Source organism: Coturnix japonica, chromosome 4 (assembly GCF_054131305.1).
Source record: "Coturnix japonica strain WE chromosome 4, WE-NBRP24, whole genome shotgun sequence".
In the NCBI taxonomy this organism is placed as follows: Eukaryota; Metazoa; Chordata; class Aves; order Galliformes; family Phasianidae; genus Coturnix; species Coturnix japonica.
Window position 1 is genome coordinate 71,431,422 of NC_140666.1, and position 25,349 is coordinate 71,456,770.

The 25,349-nt window shown below is 41.3% G+C and overlaps 2 protein-coding genes across 8 annotated transcripts in view; both read right to left on the bottom strand.

The window, feature by feature from the left end:
* TBC1D1 (TBC1 domain family member 1) overlaps positions 1-5,750 on the bottom strand; it is an 89,658-nt gene extending 83,908 nt beyond the window's left edge. For 6 of the 7 annotated variants that reach the window (XM_015862495.3, XM_085545577.1, XM_015862491.3 and 3 more), the window contains exon 1: positions 5,427-5,750. The gene's annotated coding sequence lies outside the window, so the exon portion shown is untranslated. Of the gene's footprint in view, positions 1-4,845; positions 5,312-5,426 lie in introns of those variants that run through there. The other variant, XM_032444613.2, reaches the window with a different exon arrangement.
* Positions 5,751-9,850: 4,100 nt separating this feature from the next.
* On the bottom strand, positions 9,851-25,090 carry PGM2 (phosphoglucomutase 2). Its single transcript, XM_015862498.3, has 14 exons — positions 24,995-25,090; positions 22,007-22,174; positions 21,093-21,199; positions 20,698-20,782; positions 18,908-18,991; positions 17,782-17,975; positions 16,720-16,909; positions 15,940-16,037; positions 14,074-14,254; positions 13,880-13,973; positions 13,462-13,591; positions 11,771-11,960; positions 11,003-11,136; positions 9,851-10,241 (listed from the first exon to the last, which is right to left on the bottom strand). Exons 1-14 carry the CDS (start codon positions 25,064-25,066, stop codon positions 10,139-10,141), a joined length of 1,830 nt encoding a protein of 609 aa, XP_015717984.1. The 5' UTR covers positions 25,067-25,090; the 3' UTR covers positions 9,851-10,138.
* Positions 25,091-25,349: the final 259 nt, after the last annotated feature.

Sequence of the window (25,349 nt, forward strand, 5' to 3'; positions counted from 1 at the left end):
GTATGACAGCAGCAGCAGTCACAAGGACGCTAAATCCAGCAGGGAGACCCAACCATGTCAGTACTTAGTGTTTGAAGAAAGCACCATTTGTGGCATTCTGAACACACTGACTGGTTCTTAAAGAAAGCTTTCTTATAAGCTTCAGGGAGGATGGGTGCATGTGTAGTTTTCATTTGACAAGCAAACAAATAACCATCTTTCATAAGATGACTACAAATGCATCGTATGGATAGCTGCTTCAATAATCATTTTTACACCGTATCAGTGTAATTACTAAACACAGTTATCACTGAAGCTTTGCATGCCAGAAATCAAAGAAACTTCACTTCCTCTTTGACACTCTATTACAAATGTGTCCTCCTTAACTGTAACAAGGAAATACAGTTCAGCAACTTGCAAGAAAAACTGGATTCATTCACAACTATAACTATGTATAATCTAGACCACATGGAAATTGAGTTGGCAGATCACAGAATCACACAATTGTAGGGGTTGGAAGGGACCTCTAGAGATCATCGAGTCCAACCCCCCTGCCAAAGCAGGCTCCCTACACCATGTCACACAGGTAGGCGTCCAGGCAGGTCTTGAATATCTCCAGAGAAGGAGACTCCACCACCTTCCTGGGCAGCCTGTTCCAGTGCTCCATCACCCTCACTGTAAAGAAGTTCTTCCGCGTATACATGAGGAACTTCCTATGCTGAAGTTAAATCTTGTTTTTGAAGTTAGATCTTAGCATTCTCATTATTTAGTAACATCCATAATAATCTGAGGATAGCGAAGCCAAAAGAAAGCTCCATTCTCCCTTGAAAACAGGAGCAAACTGTTGAACAGATGATGACCCATCAACCACATCCTATCTGTAACTGTATTTCTCAATGCAATTAATTGCAAAACAAAACAAAAGCTCTGCAGTTAAAAACACAAAGTCATCTTCATTTAAGTCAACTTTTCAAGGAAGAGAAGTTTCATTGGGAGTACTACCACACTGCTTTATCCAGACCTATGAGGCACCACAGCCTCAAATAGGAGTAAAGCTCACAACATAATACATCATTTTGAGTGCCAACTGTATGGACTAAACGTGCTTTGCTTTTTCTTTAAAAAAGTCAATATTCTGTCATATTTAAATAAACACCGTAATGCTGGAAAGTATTTAAGACAAATGCAAAGCTTCTCGGAATTCATCTCTTCTTAAAGAAAATAAACATCTTTCAAAGTTGAGAACATAAATACTCCAGTCTCTGCATTTGTTATTTTTAAAGAAAAACAGTTCATACTAAAATCAAAACAGTTCACTGGAAGTTAGAAGGCTGTATTTTCTAACACTGAGGTTAAAAGGGCAACTTCTCAGAGTACTGAGTTCTGGGGAAAAGGAGGCTGAGGGGAAACCTTATTGCCCTCTTCCAGTACCTGAAAGGTGCTTACAGTGAGAGTGGGGCAGGTCTCTTCTCGCTAGCGACAAGTGAGAGGATGAGGGGAAATGGCCTCAAGTTGCACCAGGGCAAGTTTAGGTTGGATATTAGGAAGAACTTCTTTACAGAAAGGGTAGTTAGGTACTGGAATAGGCTCCCCAGGGAGGTGGTTGAATTGCCATCCCTGGTTGTGTTTAAGAGCTGTTTGGATGTGATGCTCAGGCATATGATTTAGTGGAGGGTTTTTAGAGTTAGGGTACTGGTTAGGCTGCGGTTGGACTTGATGATCTTCAAGGTCTTTTCCAACGTGGGTAATTCTATGATTCTACAAATTCAGCATCAAGAGTTCTCCATACCTAACCCAAAGCTTTCTGTACATCACTGTTCTGCATATGCCACTTCCCTCTTCCCTGTCATTTACACCTCATTGCCTCCTGCTGACATCTGGATCTTAACTTACATGCCAATGCCACCAAGAAAATCGTAACCATTGCACATTAGCTTCTGTAGCATCCTTTCAGTTTACATCAAGGACTAGGTAGTAACTTGAGTATTTGTGTACATGCTTAACTTAGACCTATAGTTCACCTTAGTAGACCTATTGTTAGCCATAAAAGCCTGGAGACATTCAAGGCCAGGCTGGATGTGGCGCTGGGCAGCCTGGCCTAGCGGTTGGTGACCCTGCACATAGCAGGGAGGTTGAAACTAAATGATCATTGTAGTCCTTTTCAACCCAGGCCATTCTATGATTCTATGATAAAACAAAGCACACACTATGAGTGAAGAGTGGCTGTTTATTGGGCCAGTCTCTGCCCTTGGCTCTGCTGCTCATCACTGCAGCACTTTCATCCTCCTCTGGCTGCTACCACCCAGCTCATCCACTCCAAACCTTGGCTCTGCAGGTGCCTTTGCTATCTGTACCAGTAAAGAAGACTCACATAGTTCACGTTTTCCTCTCAAGTGTCTGAGAGACTAACTCACAGGCAGCTTCTTCAAAGCTTATTTCACCAGCCACGTTCCCACAGCTGGAAGAGCTCTGCAAGGCCCTGCTCCACATCCCTGCAGCTCTGCTCCCAGTGCTTGCTGGGATGGTTCCTCTTGCTCCTCTCCATCACAATCTGTTGAAGTTCAGCACCTCTTCTGCCCCTTGCACTCATTGCTGAGAAGTGCATGGCATCAGCTTCATTAGTACTCCCCAGCCAGCTCCAAGAAGTCTTAATATTCTCCAAACTATACTTTAATGTTGTCAGTACTGAACCTGCTTTGGTACAGCTGTAAGTGCTCCATCAGAATGAAACCAGCCAGGCAAAGTGCAGCACAAAACAGTGGGTATTGGATGGTCTCCACATTTGTTGGCAGTATTTATCATTCAGACTCTTTAACTCTAATGTCTCTGAACAAAAGACATTGAAGTACATTAATATAAACAAAAGCAGCAGAATAACAAAACGGATTTTATATATTGCATGTTGGATCTAGAATTGCCTGCCTCAGCAGTAATTTTAGACTGTCACTAGTCAGGTATCAATGAATTCTTCTAACAAACAATGCAAAGTCATACTGATGAATCTAACCACACCACACAAACTAGGAGCCACTAGACTTATCCACTAACAGGAAAGATAAACACAGGACATAGAGCACATCTATGTCCCCAGCTTTTCCTTCACGGCCATCAACCCAACTGCTTTTTACAAGCAAGGAGCAGGCTCAGACAGCATGTGACACAATGCTGATTGGCCTCTACTAGAAAATCTGATACATATACACGCAGCTTTGAGATGGAGTCAGGCTACTACAAACAACAAGGTAAAAAGGGCACAGAGACAGACCTAAACCAAGAGCACACACACATCAAGATAAGCAGTAGCTGCTATAGTGGTAAGGAGCTATCCTTCATCCCTTGTTTCTTCTGGACTAGACTAAATTCAGTACAAAGACACAGCCAGAAGTTTCAGACTCAGTCAGCACACACAGCTGCTGATCAAAGCCATCCTTTGCTTTCTACAACTTTCCTCCCTGTCTCCCCCAAGGGCATCTGGAGTACCAAGACCAACAGCAGAACCAGTGAGTCACAAGGCACGTAGGGCAGGGCAGCAGGCAGGATATCTGCACGCCAGTGATAAAACAAGGAGTGTGGTTTGTGAGCTGCTGAACTGCAAGACCCAGCTTCCCCAGCTTCAAGCTTTATCCAAGGGACAATCATGCAGTTACTACACACCAAGTTGCTGATAGCATTGCTTCTTCCCATGGCTCTGTTTCCTTTTTCCCCCTTGAAGAAGACAAGCACTTCCAACTACAGAGCAAGGTCTTGTGAAGAACAGCTGGTCTGAAAGAACACAGATTAGTTCAGCTCTTCCCTGCCCAGCATTAATGCTGAACATGACCGACAAATGGAGCCAAAGGCACTGGTACTGGCTGCACTTCACCACTGATTATTTTAGCAGAAATATCATCCTAGTCAGGGATTATGAGGAGCCCTGGCCTGCAGCCAGAACACTGGAAAGCAAGCCAGAGCAAAATACCACTCCTTTCCCTGTCTGATCCCTGACCGAGATTTACATTGGCTTCCCTCACGCTGACAGATTTCTCTATCCTCCTAACAGGAAAGGCAGGAGAATACAAATGAGAATATATATTGGGTACATTGTGATGTGGTCGCTGCTGAGAAGAGGTCCTCTTCGTTTCACCAACATGCATGAAAAGAAACTTCTCCAGTGTCACAGTACAGCATCCCTTAAGTCACACTGTGGGGCAGCAAGCTGCAGGCCTCATCATTGTCATCTTCAGCCTTCACTGAAGGAAACAGGCCACATAGCATACCACAAGTTGCTCTCCATTTTCAGACAGCTCTCATTTAAACCAAACTGGCACTTGGAATCATAAAGTACTCTTCTTTCACAAGGTTATTTTATCTGATAGCCTCTTCCTATCTGCTGCTTCCTTATGGAGCTATGTGCAGTGGGCAACACTACATACAAAATGCCACAGAAATTGCTGTTAGTTTCCACTCTTTTTTCACATAAATGCACATTAATTTCTGACTTCTAAAGGAGTCTTCAATTTCTGTAGCAGCTTTGTTTATGGCCATGAGTAACGTCTTACCATATATCCTGAGAAAATCAATTGGTTTTGTGGTAAACACTGTACCCAAGATACGTACCTATACAGCCAGCAGTTATTTTACTTCCCAAATGGGTTATAAACAGATAAATAATGAGAAAAGAGTCAAGCAAAACGTGAAAACACTCCTGATTATAAGCATAAAAGCCTGAAATTAAGTATCAAAGGCAGACAAGAGCTTTATGCTCCTTCCCTTCATAAGTGGCACCTGCATCCGACTTGCCAGTTAACCAAATTACAAAGCGAGAATAGTGCCAACTCGTCTCATTCTTTCTGTCCCGCATTCCTTCCAACCTGACACTTCTCTCACCTGCAGCCATCTCTACGTCCAAGCATTACCCATGACTTCCAGCATTCCTGTAAACCAAGCAGTGAAGATTTCCACCTCACCACCCGCTAGCGGTGAAGGTACGACCCGACCCGACCCATCCAGCAGCCGAAGGGGGCACGTCTCGGCGCGGATCCCGGGCTGCCCCGCTCCAGCCCCGGGCTCGGCTCGGCTCGGCTCAGTTCAGCTCGGCTCCGCCGACCCCTCGCACCGCACTATAAATATCCGCCTCTCAGTCCCCTCCTGAGCACGCTTTTCACGAGCTCATTCCCTCGTTAATAGAAAACGCCAATTTAAAGGGCCAGAAAAGCAGCGTGTGGATGCGGGGGATGTTGAAGTGAAACTCCCGTCCCTCTACAGAGAAAAAGCTGAGCTGTGCGGGACGGGCAACGCGAATTGAGCGCGGCACACAGCCCGGCAGGGATGCACGACCGCCTCGACTCTCCACTTCCTCAGAGCTCAGAGCGGCTCTTCCTCCTCCCTCGCTCTCAGCGGCCCAGCCCGGCCTAACGCTGCTCCCCAGCCGCCCCGTCCCGTCTCAACCGCCTCCGAGCCGCCCTTACCGGCGCCGCGCTCGCAGTCCCCGCCGCTCAGCGCCGCCCGCCCGCTGCCGCCGAGGGAACAGGGGAGGGGCTGGGAGCCGCTAACGGGCGCGGGAAGAGACCGTCAGCCCGTACCTGCGGCGGGCCAGGCCGTGCCTCACACCCCGCGGCTGCCGCTCGCCGCCTCCTTCCGCAGCGGGTTCGGCGGTAAAAATAGCAACAGGCGGCGGGGGCGGAGAGCGACGGGAGCACGGCCGGCCTGTCACACCTCGGGGTCCCTGTTCTCGGCCGGTCCCTCTCCTGCCGTAGTGGCTCAGCAGCGAGTGGAGCCCGACACTTAATTACAGCGCTCTTCCCAGATGGTCGGGGCCTCCTTTCCAGTCCCACAAACCACTCCTGTGCTCAATTAATTTCAAGGCTTCTTGGCAGTGACGCTACTGATTACTTACATCTAAGTAAGTAGAATCAAACGTTCTCAAGAAATTTTGCTGAGCTGCTGGACACGCGGTGAGGAAAATAATGAAGTGGGCTGTCAAATTGAAGCACGGTGTTTTCCCGGATTGTGGAAAACAAGTCGTGGTTCAGTACGTGTAGCACATCCCGTACTTGCAGAGTGCACGGTGGTTGCATCTACATGACTTGTGCTTGCTGTGTGTACTTTTATAGGATTGATGACCTGCGAGTGAAAGTATGAAAGCAGCAGTGTGCTCAGAGCACTGTTCCCAGTCTGCCCTTGGTTCATAGCTTAATGCTTCTGCAGAAATGAGAACAGGCCGTATGTTTGCAGTGACACCCTGGGCACTCCTTGGGAAATGAAAGCCCTCTCTGCAAAACAGAATCACAGAATCATAGGGGCTGGGGGTCAAGTCCCATTCCCTGCTAAAGCAGGTTCCCTTTAAACCATCACAGCTAAGAGTGCCCTCACTCCAGCTACCAGCTGCCAACCTCAGATCTGAAACAAGTCTGTCCTTTTACTTGTTTTTAAGCCAAACAGACTGAGGATCTTTGCTTTCAGTTACAGAAGGCTGCAAACTGCAGTTCTCAATCTGACAGCTCCAGCGCTTTGGCCAAAGCTCCTCCAGTCTCAGGGTAACCATCCTTTTCTAATGAGCATCAAGGATATGCTGGACAGCATTCCTTCTCTCTCCTATTCCTGTTGAAATGGCTCCTTATACAGGGAAGAAATTTCATTTGTGAAAACAAGACAAAAACAAGAAGGGGGTTGTGTGTTCCACTTCATGAGAAATAAACATGTAATGTACAGGCTGTGAGATAGTGAAGTGTTCCTTGTGATCTAATGAAGGGACAAGTCATTTGATCTGAGTTGAGGTAGGACTGTAGACCAGGACGAAGACAGTAAGTGAAATTTAGGCTGAACTCATGTGGCCACATACAGGAGCTGAACTTCGGGCTGCTGCGGCTGCACCCTTTGAAGCACATCTATATGCAAACAGGAAGTTGCAAAGTTCCACCCAGTTACTTTCAGAGCTGAAGTTCCTCCATAGCTGGGCAACAGATGAGAAGTAAAAATTTGAATCATCAAATGTGGGTATCCACGTTGTTCTCCCTTGAAAATATTGATAATTAATTTCTAGTGCTATTATACAAAACAGTCTTAAGTCTTTATTTGTGTTTGGGTCATGCAGATCTGTTTAGTACCTCGTTAAGGGCAAGATACTGAATGTTCTGTAGTCCTGACTTAAATGAGCTCTAGTAAGTACCACATTCTTATCCAGTGACACTGTATCTCCAGCTGGTATCATATATGGTCCCAGACATTCCACAAACCAAATCTGAGTGCTACTGTTATAATAGCTGTTCGCCTGTTTCCTACTCTGTAAGAATGTACGACAGCAACAGTAGCTGGTGATTATCTTCACAGACAAGAGACTTTCTGTTATCACTGACCATGAGTAAAAAGTCCAAAAGAGTTGAGCTCCTATTACAAACCCTGCCTGCTGCCTCTGTACATTCATGCTTTCAGATTTCACGATTAACCCTCCCCCCCTTCCTTGCCATAAATACATCTGAAAATGAGTTACCAGGGGTTGTGTGAGTATCTGAAGCTTCTCCTTTTGTGCGGAAGCTGCTGTTGCTATGCCATCATTTATGTTACTTTATATCTAGGTGGGCGTTAGGTCACGATTGGATATTTTAATAGGCTCATCCCATTGTGCAGCGTTCTGACGGTGCATGACCTGATTTCAGTCACCCACCAATCACTGTACAAAAGAGACATGCTGGCTTCTGCTTGGAAGTTGAACAGAAATACTGCCCTTGATGAATTTGTATGCTTACACTGTACAAAGAAATAGTATGAAAGAAAGTGACTACTTAGTTTAATGAAGATTACCTCCAGTTCTCTAAGTGAATTAGTTACAGATTTAAGCATACTAGTAGAATATGAAGAAATTGCTTATATGTTCAATGATTTAATAGATCATTCCAGTTGTCCCTATATGAGGTTTTGTTTTGTTTTTGCAATTCAAGTACAATACTTGTATGCTTCACAATCTGCCGTGGACAAAGTTCACAGCCTGTATGAAGGATGAAATCAATACATTTCCTTCTGGCCAAACTGCTTATTGAAAGAAAAATGAAACTAAATTCAAGGATAGTGTTAAGTTGTGACTACTAAACAAACTAATAACATTAAAGTCATTAAAGCGAAATTCATCAGTCTAACAGCATTGTTAGGCTTTTACTTTTATGGCAGAGATTAAAGTATTGTACTCCTTAATTTCAAGGCATTTTCTTCCCAGCCTCACAATCCCAATTTCCTCTTGGATCAAATGTTTACAGCTGCTGTTGAGTTGTGTTGGAATTACAAATGTTAGCCTATTGTAAAGACCAGGCTCATTCTTCATATTTCCTCAATTTAGGGATGCATCTCTCTGGTAGTAGCCAGGAATTCCCTGCCTCTTGGGTTCAGTTCAGGCTCCAAGCTTTCTTTATTCTTGTCCTGACAATTGTCATTTCTGGATAAAACATCAGTGCCTCTGCTCTGATGTTCTCTGATGTAATGATTCCCAGCAGGACAGAAGTAATTAATGCCTGCAGCTAGAATCTGGCCCATGTAGATCATCCACAGGTAACAGCACCAGCCCAGGAGAAGCCCAGCATATCACAGGAAGCTGAACAGCACACATCCATCTGGATCTCCATAGCATCTCTCAGCCTCAGCTCACAGTGATCATGCTGTGTCTGCATTCCCCAACCAAGCTGCTCTTAGAAGCACTGACCAACATCACCTAACCAGCTTGTGCACAGCCATTGGTTTTTAATGAAGCTCATGGTGAAGTACCATGCAAGAAACTGTGTTTTGTAAGACAACCTATGGTTAAGTCATGTGTCACATGTTAAATCCTACCAAGAGCAAAATTCAAGTGTCATCCCAATATCTGTCCTTCCACTTCCCTAACACTAGGTTTCAATGAACAGTACAAGCCCTTTCCTTAATAATCTTATCACTTTAAACAAGACATTAATTTTCTGTACCATGCAGATAGACCTCAGTATGAACAGTGCAGATACTGGCTTTGACTGTCTAGCCAAGAAAAACTGAAGCATCAGCCAAAGAATGCAGGGCTTAATCCTTCCTTGTATCTTCCAATTAGAACTCTAAAGTTTGTAAGACCAAAGCAGGTATCAAATATTCTTTCCTTTGCATCTTAGCTAGCAAGGTAACCCAGTATTACATGGAATTCTGATGAATAATTTGCTAAATTTAATCTATGCTTGACCTAGCAACTAAGCACCATCATGGTATACCAGGAGTTATGGTGTGGAGGTTTCTGTACCCAAGACGTACCTGGGCTGCTGGAGCTACACACTGATACTCAGTGCAGAACAAAAATAAATAAATAACGTATAGCAAAGTCAATTGGTAACCACTACGCAACCCTCTCAGACTCTGCAAGTACAGATGACCGCACACAATGAAATGGAAATTTCTGCTCTAAATTCAGCATGCAGAGTTATGCAGCAAAATCTTGTAGCATACAGCATGACAGGATCCATGGGCTAGGTACTGACCTAATCATGCTCAGATCAACAAGGCAACAGAAAGGCGTATATAGATGCACTCTGTCCCAGCATGTTCACGGTACTGAAAGGCATGTTTCACACTTCTAAGAAATAAGAGTTTGGAATACTTAGCATCTCCAACTTGGAGTTTGCTATGTAGTCCAATCCCACAGCAGAGACCCTTTAGAAAATGTACTGTGACTTCCTTGTTTATTTAGGCCAAAGTCCCCTGCCAAAAGACCACTACTTTCTGAAACACTTGCCCCTAACTTCGTCAAAGTTTCACTACAGGCTTTTAGCTCTTATTAACAGCAGCACTTGCTTTGCAAATCTAAACCTAGCTAGAGTTTCGTATTATCAGATCACCCACAGACAAAAGATAGGTTTCCCCCAAACAGGCTGCATTTCAGAAATCAGGATATTACTTAGAGTATTTAATTAAACAAGTTTTGATTGAAGTACATTTGCAGACAACTTTAGGTGTATAAGCTGACTCTGATTTTTTTGGTCCTTCAAGGGTAGACATGATTCCCTTTCAAAACAAGATACTAATTTCAACAGTGTGTAGAATGAATCTTAATAAAAGCAGAAGTCTTTTTTTAGTCTGAGTTCTCAGATGTTTGGTCCTAAAAATCCTTACTTGTTAAATAATGCATTTTTAATGCTGTGAAAATACCAAATACAATGAAGGTAGTAATTGTGCTATTTTACTCAGTCTTTCGTTGAAGATTGTTTTTCTCTGGTTGAAAGAAATGTTTTTCAAGAGCGTTGACCAGTTCATCCAGTTCTTTCTTCAGCTGCTCAATGTCACTATGAAACAAAATCCACATAGAATAGAAAACCTGTCACAGTGGAGTAGCTAAACAGCACATTTTCAGTTTGAGGTATTGTTTTAGACAGTTTTTAATCAATGATAAAAGCATATCTACTTGAGTTCTTAGAGCCTCCTATAGTAAGCATTAATGTTCACTTCCAGTTGATGCGTGAAAGGCACTTAAGACTACAAAAAAAGCCATAAATCTACAACATAATCTAAAATAGAACAACAGCCAATTTGAGTCTAGAGTATCTTCTACTACATTACAAATCATATGCATTTAGTAACTCCACCTCATGTGCTTAATAGTATTTTCAGGTTAATTGTTAAGAAAGCATTATTATCATTAGAGTAGCAGTTGCTTATCTTTCAGTCTACATGACTTCCCAAGGTATTACTCAAGGATATAATTACTAAATAAACTGGTTTAAAATATGCAACTATAGATAAAGTGTAGTAGTACAAGCCTAAAGCAACAAGATATATGTTAAAAAAGAGGGAGCATATCCTCTTTCATTTAAAACAGAATGTTTTTCTTGATCTTATTTTTACTGAATGTGAAGCCAAGTTTAAAGAAACTTCAGTGGCAAAAGAATTATTCAACACATTTATCAGGATTGAAGCTTTATGCATATTTGCAGAATAATAAAAGTGACTGTAGTAAAATTATTCGATCATGAAGAGCCTTTTCCCCACCAAAACAATACAGAGAAGCCAATCAGCCCCTATCATTTACCCCTGTAGGTGACAATACCTGTTTCCAGGAGGTGCACAAAGTTCCGAATAGTATTTGATTTTTGGTTCTGTTCCACTGGTTCGCATTGTGGCCACTCCTCCATTAGCAAAAGTGAATGTAATCATTTGACTACTTTTACTTGTAGGAAGTATCTGAAAATAGTAAGAGTGTATATATATATTTAACATTTACAAAGGGACTATAATGAATTCAAGACAAAACACATGATGTGATGTCATATAATGTAACTGATGCATCACATCAGAGCAAGCTGTGCTCTGTTTTCATCACTGTGACTTGTAGTCTTGTAACTACAGCACGCAAATCACAATGTTACCCTCAATCTGGTAGTAAAACTGCTGTTACGTAGTACCATTAGGTAGCTCATCTCAAATCTAGTCAACATTTCAACTGTAAACAGAAATTGTTCTATGACAGGCTTCACCCAGGACAAAAATAAACATGAACCACTTAGCTTACACTTATAACAAGTTAATGCAGGATTGCTGCAGCACTACAGCAAGACCCTTCTACCTCCCTGTATAGACTGCCACCTTGGGGGTGAGAGGGGAGGGGGGGGGGAAAGAGAGAGAGAGGGAGATGGGGAAAGAGACAGAAGAAAAGGAAAAAAATTAACCTTGATTTATTCCCCATTAAAACAAAACAATCACCACAAATCCAATTCGATTTATGGTCAGGTTTGAATGTATGTTTTAGGGTATCTCTGTAGAATATTCATATATGTACATATTTACACATGACTCTGTATGGTAAAAGTCCACTTACTGCTTTTTGATCAGGCTGGCTGCTGTCATACCCAGTAGTTAGATCTCTTATTCCAGAAACTTTAAATCTACCACAAGATTTTGGATATGTGTCTTTTCCATCATAATTCCTAAGGTTGTCAAAAAGCTGCTGAATCACTTTAGGATCATGGCAGATGAAATATGAAGCTTTGGTAATATGGAAGCCATATCTGTGAAGACATGATACCAATCACTTGAAGAAGCAACAGTCTTATTAGCTGTACACCACATACATTAAACAACATTCTATAAAGCAAGAATCTATGGCTAATTGTAGCATAAGGTTCACCCTGTTACAAGGTTTTAAATGTGTTGACAGTTCAATTGCTCCATTTACATACTTGAAGAGGGATACAAATTTCCTTAATAACTGAAAGTGAGAAACTTTGCTTCTAAACCAGAAGAAAAAACGATGCCATGAGGAGATCTAAATACACAGGAAGAGAACAAAATAGGTACAGATATGTAACCTTGAGTGGACACCAGCTGACCTCTTCTGAGCAACAGAGTTTCCAGACAAATTTCAGAAGCTGCTTTCCCATTGAAGTGCTTCTATTAAACTACACTTTCTGTCTATAATCTCTTTACATTATTATCTCCTTACATTACCTATTTGCTACCAAGTAGCATGATGCCGAATCTGCATCAAAAACAACTTGCCTGCTAGCACTGAATTTTCAGCACAGCATGTTGTTGGAAAGCATACAAACCTGGACTCGTTCTTTCAGTGACTCTTCCTAAAGATAAAAAGTTGATGAGAATCTTTGATGCCAGGGGAAGCCTGAAGGACAGACGCTTTCACTAGCACTGTTATGTTCATGCTAGAAGTCTGGAAGGCTTCTGAAACAGCTATATATTTATACCTAAATGAACATCTTGAAGGTCAGTAGTTGTTAAATCAATCTTGAGAATCCAACAAGGGAATTAAAAAAGCCTACCTTATATTTGAAACAAATGATGAACCTCCTTTTCCTTATCTACTTCAGCTTTGAGATGGGGTAGTAGTGATAACAGACCCTCTTTACTATACCTCCAAAATACTAAATAGAGTTTCTTCTACTCTACAAGCAGTTCACCTGACAACCCTGACCAGAAAAGAAGGGAAAAGAAAAAATGGAATGCTATACTAGCCAGAAACAATAAGAAAACATCGATAACCTCAACACAAATCAAGAAAAGCTCTGCCATTCCAGTTATCAAGCGTCTGTTAATAAGATAGAGTTGTTTTCTTTCCTGAATGTCTGCAGGTTTTCCACAAATGGTGACCACGTGCAAGTGACATGAACAGTCTTCTGCTGAAGTGCATCTATAGGATGCTTTCATGCTAAATAAGTTTGACCTTCTCAGCAGCTATTTACACTGTAGACAGGTGGTACTGCTAAGTTCCACTTGGTTACACATTCTGATTCTGAAGGCAACCCGAATTTCTGCAGGTCTTTGAGTGTGTTAAAAGAAAAAGAAAAAAAGAGTGCCTCATATTCAAAGCTTTCAGAGGAATACCCAGTTGGATATAACAAGTAGAGCCAGTCATAGCACATCAGCTGAATCAGCTCAAATCCGGGTATTCAGGAGCAGAAAGAACATACACTATCAATCAAAAAATGAAAGACAGAATAATATAGTCAAAATTCTAACTACATTTGATGATTAGACAATTATAATCAAACTCACTCATCATAGACAGCCTTCAGCTGCTGAGACAACGACAAATTCCTGGTTGCCAAAAAGCTAGCCATTTCTGCAGTTATAACAGCAGCACTGACACCATCTTTGTCCAGAACAGCAGGGCAGCACATATACCCTAAACAAAGAAAAAATCATATTTATCATTTATATATTTGATGGATGATGATGATGATGATGATGATTATTATTGTAGAGAATGGTGCTACTAAAGACTTATATATGCCTGGTTCAACATCACCATAGTTGGCGCTAAGCAGAGATTAGGATTGCATACTAGCAATACCAATTAGCCGAGTGGATGATATTAATAACTTCCATTAGGGTCAGCACTAGATTGCCATTTTTTGAGAGTAAAGCACTTTCAATGTTTTAAAGGATACCAGAACATAGTATACTTTCTTACCAATGGCCTCTTCAAATGCAAAAAGAACAGCTTTTCCTTGATCCATGAGCTGCTTGGCACGGTTACCCATCCACTTAAAACCTGTCAGCGTCTCCTACAAAAGCAATGTCAACAAAACCCCACAGACATTAAAAATAAAAGCAAGGAGTAGGAAAGCAAATAAAAGTATATCCAGTAGCCTTCCAACAACTTACCTCAAAATGAAAACCTTCCTTTAGTGCAATTGCTCTCAGGATTTTGGAAGAAACTGTGCTTGATAACATGTAGACGTCTTTAATGGAACGAGCATCCCTATTTTGATTTTTCCAGCAAGTGAAGATCCACCAACCTAACAGAGCTCCCAGCTCATTTCCAGAAAACACCTTCCATTCACCACTGGGGAGAGAGAGAGAGAAAAAAATAGAGAATTTAAGGACAGTAGTGGAAAAACTTCTACTGGTTCCTACATACATGAAAACTAGCAAATAAAACTACCACACTTGAATTCCAAGTAACAGCAACAAGATACCTCATGTTCATTAAGAAAAAAAAAAGAATATTCCCCCAAAGAGTCCTGGAATGGTTATTGTCCTTCTCCATCATATGCACCAGCTAATGAGCTTAACCAAATACCAAAAAAAGTGATATTTTGGGTATATTTTAAATTAAAACCCAAACAAACAAAAACACAACAAGAAAAAAACAAAACAAAACACCACAACCCAGCAGATACAAATGATAAAAATCAATGATTAAAGACATACACCGACATGAAAATATACTTTTCATGTGATCAGTATTTTTGGTTGACTTGGTGACAAATACTTTTATTTAATGACAAATATATCAATCTGTCACTGAAATAAAACCCCAAACCTTATATATATGTACACATATACATAAATGGATCCATTGTTCTAACACAAAAAATTGAACAAAAAAGGAAAAAACAGATGTCAAAACTGCCCACAAAATCCCAATCATGAAAGGGGAGAAAGACACTGTCAGACTGACAAAAATCTAGACCTACAGTAAAAAATACCTGTTGTGAAAGCAAAGCAGACGCACTCTCCTGCACTTATTGATGCCAGCAGGCATTAAGCAATACACAGCAACAATTTAGCATTAGAATGTGTTCTAGCAGGGGTTTCTGTCAAAGAAGTACAGATACCATAGAGGCTTATATTAGTATTTCATTAGTAGATGAAAAGCTACAGTGGAATTTAGAAATAAAGCAGGATCACAATTTAGGCAGCTATTAAGAGTGGCTAAACAACTAGCAAAGCAGCAGCAGAATGAGAGCACCATACTCTCAGTAGTGGTACACACAGTAAAGTAACACCCCTTCCGAGTATCTGGTGGCCATAAGTTTTAAGACAAAAAAGCACAGGCAATTTTGCGTTCTTGTTTTAACTCATCATAACTAGCACAAACTAAAGCTTTTTATGAATTTTCCTCACTGCTCAGTTGCCAGCTAAAGCTGGCATGTGCCAAACTCCAGGATATCTCAGCTAACATTTCCAGTGATAGAATGGAGAGCGTCAGTTAGCTCGTTCTACTTAAAGAGACAGAGAAGCCTGCTTAGATCGTGCTGTGAAGGCAAAGGGTAAAAAAACAAAACCAAAACCCAATAAACAGAAAGGCCAGTACCAACAAACAAACCGACTCTTCTTTATTCCTGAGATAACCTGGTAACTGCAGAAGTTGTGCATAATATTCAAGTTATTTCTCAGTAAACAAAGTATGAAAGAATGTTTATCAGTCTTCTGAAAAATTTCTATCTGAAAACCTAGCTTTAAAGAGGTGAAACAATCACAACAGTTCACATATTTCTGTTCATACCTCAAGTGCAAATGTCAAATAACTATTCAGGCTTTCTACGGACTCTAATTTTAGTCACTATTTAATTCACCACTGTGGTCTTCTGCATAGAGTCCCCTCACATTTCTATACAGTTTTAGTCTAGAAAGGACAAATGTGATTATCCTGCCTTCCTCTGCACCATGGATAGCCAAACCCCCTCCAATTGGTCTAATGTTTAAGTCCAAAGTATAAATGGTTATGTTTATTTGTTGCCATACCTTTCTTGTTTCTCTGCCACTGCAAGTCGATCAGCATCTGGATCATTTGCTAAAATGATTTTTGCCCCATCTTTTTCAGCCAAAGCAAAAGACAAGGTCTGAAAACAGTGGTAAACAACATCAGGAAAGTATTAATAATACTCCCAAATGTTCTCACATCCTTTACAGACTTGAAATAACTTTCCCAGTTTATTTCATCTCAAACACTCAACGTCATGATGAGTCTCAAACAACATTTAACCAATTTACAGGATATAAGCCTGGCAACAGCAGAGCACAGGCAGGATATTTAACTTTACCTGTATCATTCTGCTGTTGTTGTTACAGCCAATAGGATCTTTACTAAAAAAATGATCATACTCATATCAGAAAATCTGGTCTCCTTGTTGTCAGGATTGCCCCGATCCAATTGTAGTTTGATAATAACTTCAGCCTTTGTCTTTCAGACGTAAGCTGTAAAAACTTTTCAAAATTGACTATGAAGTTCTCTACTTTCTGCTTATTCATTTATTTTACAGAGGAATTCTATCACTGTGCTCCACGTGCAGATGGTGCACATTCTGTTAGCAGAATAAAGTACAATTTATAGTTACGGATAATTGGATAATTATTACCTGCCTGCCTCATAGCGAGTTATGAATTTTAATGAAATGATACCAGGAAATTCTTTGATAAATGTAAAAATAGACCAGAAATAAGCACTGAGACATTGCAATTACTAAAAACTACATATAAACACTGTACTTAGAATATTAGGAAATATTAATGATATATATTTACCAGAACACCTTTGCCTTCTTCAGGATTTGGATACTTCACCGTGGGAAATTCTGGATCAGGATCCTTCTGCTCCGGAACAGCAAAAGGAGGTCTAAGATCAAATGCCTTGAAGGCCAGCTGCACAAATTTATGACCTACACCATGCACAGAAGTATGAACAAATTTCAGGTTTGTTTCCTTGTTTATATTCCTGAAAGAAAAGAGATTAATAATAAAAACTTGAGTATGGCAGAACATTCTGCATGAAAATTCACTGTGTTCAGAACCCAGTGTGACTAAGTATTCTACAGTACTGTCAACATGATAAACTAAAGGAGGTCAGATTTTAAAGATGTCAGCTTCTAGACTGGTTTAATCTCACTTTTCAGATCTGCAAGTCACTGTAGGTATCCAATGTTCTGGTACATGCAAATTACTGGAAAGAGAGTAATACACTCTATACACCCCAAAGGAGGTGAGTAGAAAATAAATACAACTGACTGATTCCTCATACCCAACTCTGGAATGTAAACCATCTGATCACAGGTAGTTAAGACTGTGATGTAAACAGGCAAATGTAATAGGTTGCTGCTCATTTAATTTACAAAAAGAAACATCCACTTAATTTTATTGAGTAAAGATTATACCAAGCAAGTGACAGCAATACATATGTGCAAAGCTACCAAGGTCACCAGAAACATATGCAAGACTAGAATGACAGAGCACGACCTCCTTCTATCAGAACAGTCTGGCTCACTTTAAGGCAATAAACCCAGAACATTAAATTACATAGTCAGCCTTAGCTTTCCCCTAGCTGCACACAGTCATTTGGCTGATTCACAATCATATTATTACAGGAAGATAATATAATGAGAAACTTACCTTACTGTTTTAGATTCTTGCCAGACTAAGTTTATGAACTGACTTATTAAGTAATGACACAGCTGCCAGTATTATCAGAAAAGATCACAAGAATGCAAGTACAGGGATGAAAAATACAGCAGAATCACAGCTGCCTTGTCTTAGATCAGTTTAAACTGCCATGAAAAATACCGTATTCTTAACAGAGCTAACATTACTCACCTATGAAAGCACTGTTTCTGTATGTCTTTGAAATATTCCTTATTGATAGTGGCATACGGGTCATGAAGTAGCACACTGCTGTCAATTTGTTTATCATCCCAAGCCTGAGGCCATGGCTCCTTATTCTCCTCAATAGCTTGAGAAATTCCTTTGTCATGATGGGAAATTATCTGAGCACCATTTTCCCAGTAAACCTAAACGATAATAAGGGTAAGAGCTCATTTTTGTCATTAATACAGTTGAATAGCTTTGCCATTTTTTGTTGGCTAAGATATATTTGATAGAATATTATGGTAAATTCTACTGAAGTATAACCAGAGTAATTCTCTGTTCTTATTCTCAATGTTTCCTCTGAAATCCCACTTTTGTTCTACAAAAAAGCTATTAGGTTTTATCAGAGCACACTGAAATTCATGATGAAACACAAAATAAGGCTGAGCTCACTTACTGAGAAGATTCAAATATCAACCTGTCTGCTAGCTTTGGAACTGAGAAATTCCCTAAGACATTTCCTCTCAGTGTTTAGATAATCATTAAATAAGAAACTATGCTTTAGAGGAAATAAGTGTCGAAATAGGAACAGACAGTGAGAAATCATCTTGTCTAATACCTCGCTTTTCTATTATAAAAGACAAAGAAAGACCTCCTAACCTTTGTTTTTGTATTCTGGAAACAGTCTGTATATGACTAGTCGAGGTATGCCATTGGCAGACAGGCCGCTCAGCCATCTATCATTTGTTTCTTGAAACACACACAAAAAAAGGCATGCTGATAATTGTATCATTTAGCAAAAGAAAAACTGTACCATGTGAAATTAATGGAATTTAATCCAAGTGTTTTTTTTTGCAAGCAGCTCATTAAGCTTATTAAATATTTTAAAGCATTCCAAAAGTTCCAGAACTATACTTATCTTTCTGCTTTATAGAGATATTAATTTTGTTATTACTATAACATGTTACTAGCTCTAGATAGATATGTTTAGATCTAGATCTCAAGAATCAAATTACCTATTCATTTGGTCAATAATACAATTGGAACTGCATGCAGTAGTATTAAAAGCTCTACATGGAAAAAAATGATTAAAAAACAATGAAAAAGAGAAAAAAAATAGATAATTTAGGAATACCTTGTAACCATTATCTTGCTTTGGATTATGAGAAGCTGTCACCATAATTCCAGCACAAAGCTTCAGATGAGTTACCGTATATGGCTGTAACAAGAAAAGATTAACTGAACTGGAATATGAAAAACATTACAGAAGGTTTTATGGTATATAAATGAGAGTACTTCCATACTGCCAAATAAAAAGATCAGGATATGACTCCTACAGACTGAACCCCTAAAGCAACTACACTTACTCCACCAGGATCCACGTGGTACAACCTTAGCTCTCACCATTACTCCAAATTTACCATAAACACACCAGGTATACGTAGTGCTGTTTCAGATACTTTGTGGCTCACTAGAGTAACATTTTTACAGAAGGAAGCAGAATGCATCTGCTGTGCCCTGCAGAATGACATGAAACAGTTCAGAGCTTTAAGAGTGTAAAGTGTTGGGGTAATGACAGAAGTCTGTGTAGGGTAACGAGAACTAAAACTGCAGCATTCTCTTCCACAATGTCCTGTGAGAGCAGTTCTTGGAGCAGGAAATAAACCTGGGGGCCTGGTCATTGCTCAGCTGAACATGATCCAGTAGTGTGCCCAGGCGGCCAAGAAGGCCAACAGCATCATGGTTTGTATCAGAAAAAGTACTGCTACCAGATGCAGGGAAGTAATTGAACCTCTGTATTCAGCACTGGTGAGGCCATACCTCAAGCACTGTGTTCATTTTTGGGCCCCTTGCTATAAGAAGGACATTGAGGCCCTGGAGTGTGTTCAGATAAGGTCAACTAACTGATGAGGGGTCTGGAGCACAGGCCTTATGAGGAGCTACTGAGGGATTGTTCAGTCTGGAGAAGAGGAGGCTCAGGGGCGTCTTTATTGCTCTCTATAACTACCTGAAGGGTGGTTGTTGTGAGCTGGGGTTCAGCCTCTTCTGTAACTAGTGATAGGACTGTAGGGAATGGCCTCAAGTTGCACCAGGGGAGACTGAGGCTGGATGTTAAGAAAAATCATGCTTAGGCAGTGGAATGGGCTGCCCAGGGAGGTGGTGGAGTTACCGACCCTGGAGGTGTTCAAGGAATGTTTGGATGTTGTGTTGAGGGACATGGTTTAGTGAGAGCTATTGGTGATGGGTGGATGGTTGGACCGGATGATCTTGTAGGTCTTTTCCAACCTTGGTGACTCTATGATTATAGCATGGAAGAACTGTTTGGCAGAGAGCTATTATAAACTAGTCCAAGCAGATAGAGTGACCTGAAAATAAAGCATTATTCATGACTAGAGGTCCAGTTCAAGTTCAATCCCGGCTATTCAACAGGAAATACAATCAGCTATAGCTCATGCAACACTGCTTTAAGTTGTCTTGTGAAACATGTGGCCCTAAATCTACCAAACCTTGTATCAATACAAGCATGTTATATACGAAGTCTCCACCCCTCCATATCCTTATGGGTCCCTTCTAACTCAGATATTCTGCGATCCCCATGGGTCTCTTCTAATTCAGGATATTCTATCACTCTGTTAAGTGAGAGACTATGAAATGACTTCTTCAAGAAATGTGCCTGAAAGCATGAATGAGTACAAATGAATGAGTACAAATACAGCTCACTGTCACAGATTTTCTACTCAGCTTCTTCCTTCTACTGCTATGGATGGTGTAAATCAAACCTGTCTAAGTAAGCAGAAAGCAAGCAGTCTAAGCAGTCAGAACTTAAAAAGTTCAAAATGTCTTGTCTACTTTCCCTTAATATAAGCATTTATTTTTGATATCTCACAGAATTAGCATGTATATAAAAAGATATAATAAACATACCACAAAAGGTGTTGGTGTTATGTCAGAGAAGAGATAAACTGGAACTCCCTGACTGATGAACGTATTAGCAGCAAGTCTTGCAAACCTAAATAACAAGAAAAGAAGCCTAGGAAATATGTTCATTCTCTCATCCGTTTCCTTGAATTTCAAAGATTTTCCTCCCGTCACTCCAATTTATGAAATAAATGAAGGAAATCATTATACACAACTTAAATGTGTTCCTTCCCTATTCCTTATAGACAAAACAAAACTATAAAAACTTCCTTGGTATTAAGAAAATAAAAATACTATAAATCCCTCAAATTCTTTCTAGAGAAAGAGAAAATGCTGTTGAAGCAGTTATGAGACCATGAAGCATCATGTAAGACATCTACAAGATACTACCTGAAAAGTACCTTTTGCTACTACCTCCACTTGAAAGGTGGGCACGAGCATCAAATCCGATCACAACTCCTCTCTTTTTCAGGTCACTGAAATTCTTCTCAAGGTATCTGCAAAATCCCTGAAGGCAATAACAAATTCACTTCATTAATATAATCTCAGTATTCCATTTATCATTGGATTAAGATGACTGCTGAGATGTTGACATTTCACTGCACACATCTCACTGAACTGTACGGGGACTCAATTCATAGAGGATCAAGAAACACCACAGAATGACAAAAACCTTCAAACCAATATAATAAAATTTGATAGCATTTAAGCACATTTCTAAAAATCAGAACCAGCTCCAGAAAGAACCACTTAACGTGGTTAGTCTGATCTGCAGATTCAGAAATCATTTATTCTTTAAGGTATACTATAAGGAAGTGAACAACTGGCCAGCATTTCAGTTGTGGTTTAACTCTGCCTGTGGTGGCTTAACACCACTCAGTCGTTCACTCTGTACAACTGCTTAGCAGGAACCATAAATATCAGGGTGTTATCAACATGGTTCATCTCCTAGAGCCAAAACACAGCATCATACCAGACACTCTGAAGAAAAATGCAGCCCTGCTGAAACTAAGACAGAATTGAATCTCACCCTTAGTAATGGAGGATGCTTGTTTAGTACAAGATACAATGATTTGCCAGCAGTACAAGCTACAGTAATTTTAAAGACTTTGTTTTTCAAGCTCCCTCCAGGTAGACTGGCTTTAGTACCTATACATGTACATAAGTTCAGCCAAATGCTGGCCAGCTCTCTTCTTTCTGTTTCAATTTGTAAAAACCATGTACTTCCCTAGAATGCGCATTTGCTTGTCATAAGGGAGGCCCTTCCATTCCTGGATCCAACCAGCTGAATGAGATAATACGATGAATACAATACCTGAGTTGTCTGGATAATAGTCAAGTCATTCATGTGAGAAATTCCTGCTCCCATGGCAGCCCGGAGCCCAGCTGTGCCAAATTCCATTCGGGAGCCAAAGTATTTCTGTAGTTCTCCCACATTTCCTCCAGCAAGTACTTCCTTCACTATTGCAGAAGTTTTGGGATTCTGTAGATAGAAAATTCAGACATTCTAATAAGTGTTTTGTGGGGGTGTGTGTCTTTTGTTGTTGGAGTTTGTTTTGCTTTCTTTGTTTGTTTAAATACATTTAAGCTCCTTAATAGAACTGACATTCTTCCCCATGATCTCTGCTGGCTTAATACATTTGGTATTACAACATGATGCACCACGTCAGAAACACCAGAACTTTGGCTACATCTTCTGAACTTAAAATCAGTACAAGAAGGGCAGTAACAAAACCAAATGGACGGGGCAGGGGATAAACAATTTGCACACAATGTATCTATGAGTGGTGCTTGTGAAAATCCATGAAGTGCCACAGTCAGATACAGCTCAACTATCACAGTCAAATTCTCACACTGTGAAGTGCAGTGAGAGAAAGGTCCCATCGCACTTGCTATGAATGATGAGAAGTTTCTTTTCTAAGTCTTCCTCATGTTGGTGAATTGCTTGCATGACACAACTCCTATCGACTCTTCAGTTTTGAAATTAGTGAAGTCTCGTATGCTCCAACATCTCAATAATGTGGGATTTGTCAGGCTTAACATCAGTTCGATTCCCTGAACGCTGATGAGCCAGGAGGACAGATGGCACTCACTCTCCAGCCACCAAGCAACAGCATTATGCAAAGCAGCAGTGTGCTCCTCGGGTTACTCACAGCACCATTACGTGCACTTCACTCTGGAGTACAAAGATTATTATTTCCAAATGAACATAAGCTTTGATTTCTGGTCAACCAACTGACCTCGAGAAAGTCAAGGACTTGATTGCTTCTTGGATAAGCTAAATATGCTGAGATCAAAGGAAGGTCTAGCAGATCATCCTGGGCAAAAAAATCTCTCTCTTTTTTTTTTCCCCTGCAGCTGCAGAACATGCACAAAGCAGTCATGTGGGTAAACTGCTTATAAAAAGATGTGAGGACTCTGCACAAACTGATAGCAGTTTGGATTACCAAGCAAGCCAACTGTGGTTTTCTTAAACATTACAATATGTGGATGCATCCTGCCCTAATTACTGATCTATGCACCTACTGCTGAAGGGCAGACATGACAGTCTAAATAAAAGCTAATGAGCTGATAATCAGCAAACCATATACTGCAGGAAAACCATATACAAACCATATACTGAGGAAAAAAGAATTTCTTTTTTCCCACGGAGCAATTAAGTACCCATGAATTACTGACCTCCAGTTTAAGAATTAATAATTTACCAGTCCAGGAATTCTGGCAACTTAAGCTTCCTTGCAGGAACAGGACAAGAGTGTAAGAATTATCAGTCTCTCTGATTACACCAGCAAGTGTTACAATACAAGGAACAACCATCACGACAACTAGCTCAAATGTAACCTTGTCACACAAAATGTTATTTAGTTGGACCCACCCTGACTGAAGGCCCCAGAGATGTTCCGTCAGTGCAAAAGTCCTTCCAATGTTTTAAAGTATCGGGACAGGTACTGAGTTAACAAGTTTCATTTTGAATGAAAACAGAAGCTACCTTCTATCTATGATTTTATGCATGACAATAAGAAAAATGAACAATAAGATACTTATGTAACTCATATGGTGATGAGATAGCCTGTAATACATACAGGAATCGTTACCAAGGTAAAACCTTTCAGCAAAGTCAGCAGGACCATTTCCATACATAAAGGTTTGCTCTTCCAAACTACTGTTTTGCAAGAAACATGCTGCTTGTCATCATTAAATATTAACTTCTCCCTTCAAATTAAAAAGCTATCCTTGCCATGAAGGGGACTCTTAAATAAAAAGTTAATAGCGTAAATGGACAAGGGTTATGTTGGATTAAAGCTGTTGCTCAATGCAAACACTGTACGAGTTTCTCCCTGGCAAATAAAATGACGGAGCCACAGCAATGGCACCTCACTATTTTTGAGCAATCAGCACCAACGTATTGCAGACCTGTCAGGAAGTGCTGCACTCATAAGGTGCAATTACTGACCAAGAGCACACCTTCCAAAAAGGTACTTCAGAGGATGTTGGATTAGACCTCAATAGGATTTCGTGAACTAATTGGAATCACCAATTAAAATGATTAGAAGACTGGAATAAAATTAATGTTAGTATGAAAGGTTATTAATATCAGGGGCCCTTTAAACCAGACAGTTCTCTCAAAAATCCATTAAACCGAGAAGAACTTACATAAAGGCTTGCTGTAATCTGAGAAGATAAACTTGCATATATTTGAGTGTGTGTGAATGGTCTTGAAGAAAGCAGGAGGCCACCTACCTACCACCCCTACCTACACACTGTACGGCAATGGGCAAAGGGCAGCCAGGTGTGCTCCAAGTGAACGAATGGCGTGTGTAGGGACAAGTGCCAACCACCCACAGCACATCCAGGCCTGGTCCATGCAGGAAACGCAGTGATGGGCAGCTGCGTCAGCGTTTCCAGTGCACGGCCACGCAGGTCTGTTTAGACATGTGGAATATGGAAATAAACATAGACGGTTTTCCGTCTACGTGCAGCACGGTCAGGATCAAAGCAGAAGGCAGCAGGGAGACGTCCTCAGGTGTCTGAACATCTCCGCAGGAACAGACATGATGCACTCTATCGCAATAGCAGGGAAGGGCAGTAAAAGACCCCAGAAGCCCGGACACACCGAGGGCCCGGCAGCCCGCACGCCAGCGGAGCACACGGATGGCTTAAGGAGCCAAAACACGGAGGGACCCGGGGGCTCCGGGGCACGGAGCGCCGCGCATCCGGCAGCTCCTCCGCAACAGGAGCAGTCAGGAACAAGAGCGAAAGGCAGCGCACAAAGCAACCCATCAGGACACCCGCCGCCCCTCACCTTGTCCCACTGCAGCCACTGCTCTGCCTCGCGCCTCAGCGCCGCGTCCCCCGCAGAGCCGTGCGCTGCCATGCCGCTCTCAGCCCCAGCCGCAACAGCCGCCCCGCCGCTTCCCTCTTCCGCAGCGCGTCCGGGGCCGGGCCGCACCGCCTCCACCCCGCCCGCTGCCGGGCCGAGGTCAGGGCCGGGCAGCGCCACTTTCCCAACCCCGGCCGGCAGCGCGCCGAGGGGCGGCTCCGGAGGCGGCGGCTGTTGGCTACTGCCCTCCCGTGGCCGGACCCGGACCGCGTACCCGCAGCGCTCCGGACTTGGTGCGGGCGGTGCTGAAAGACTTTCGTCGCTCTGTTCCCCCTGA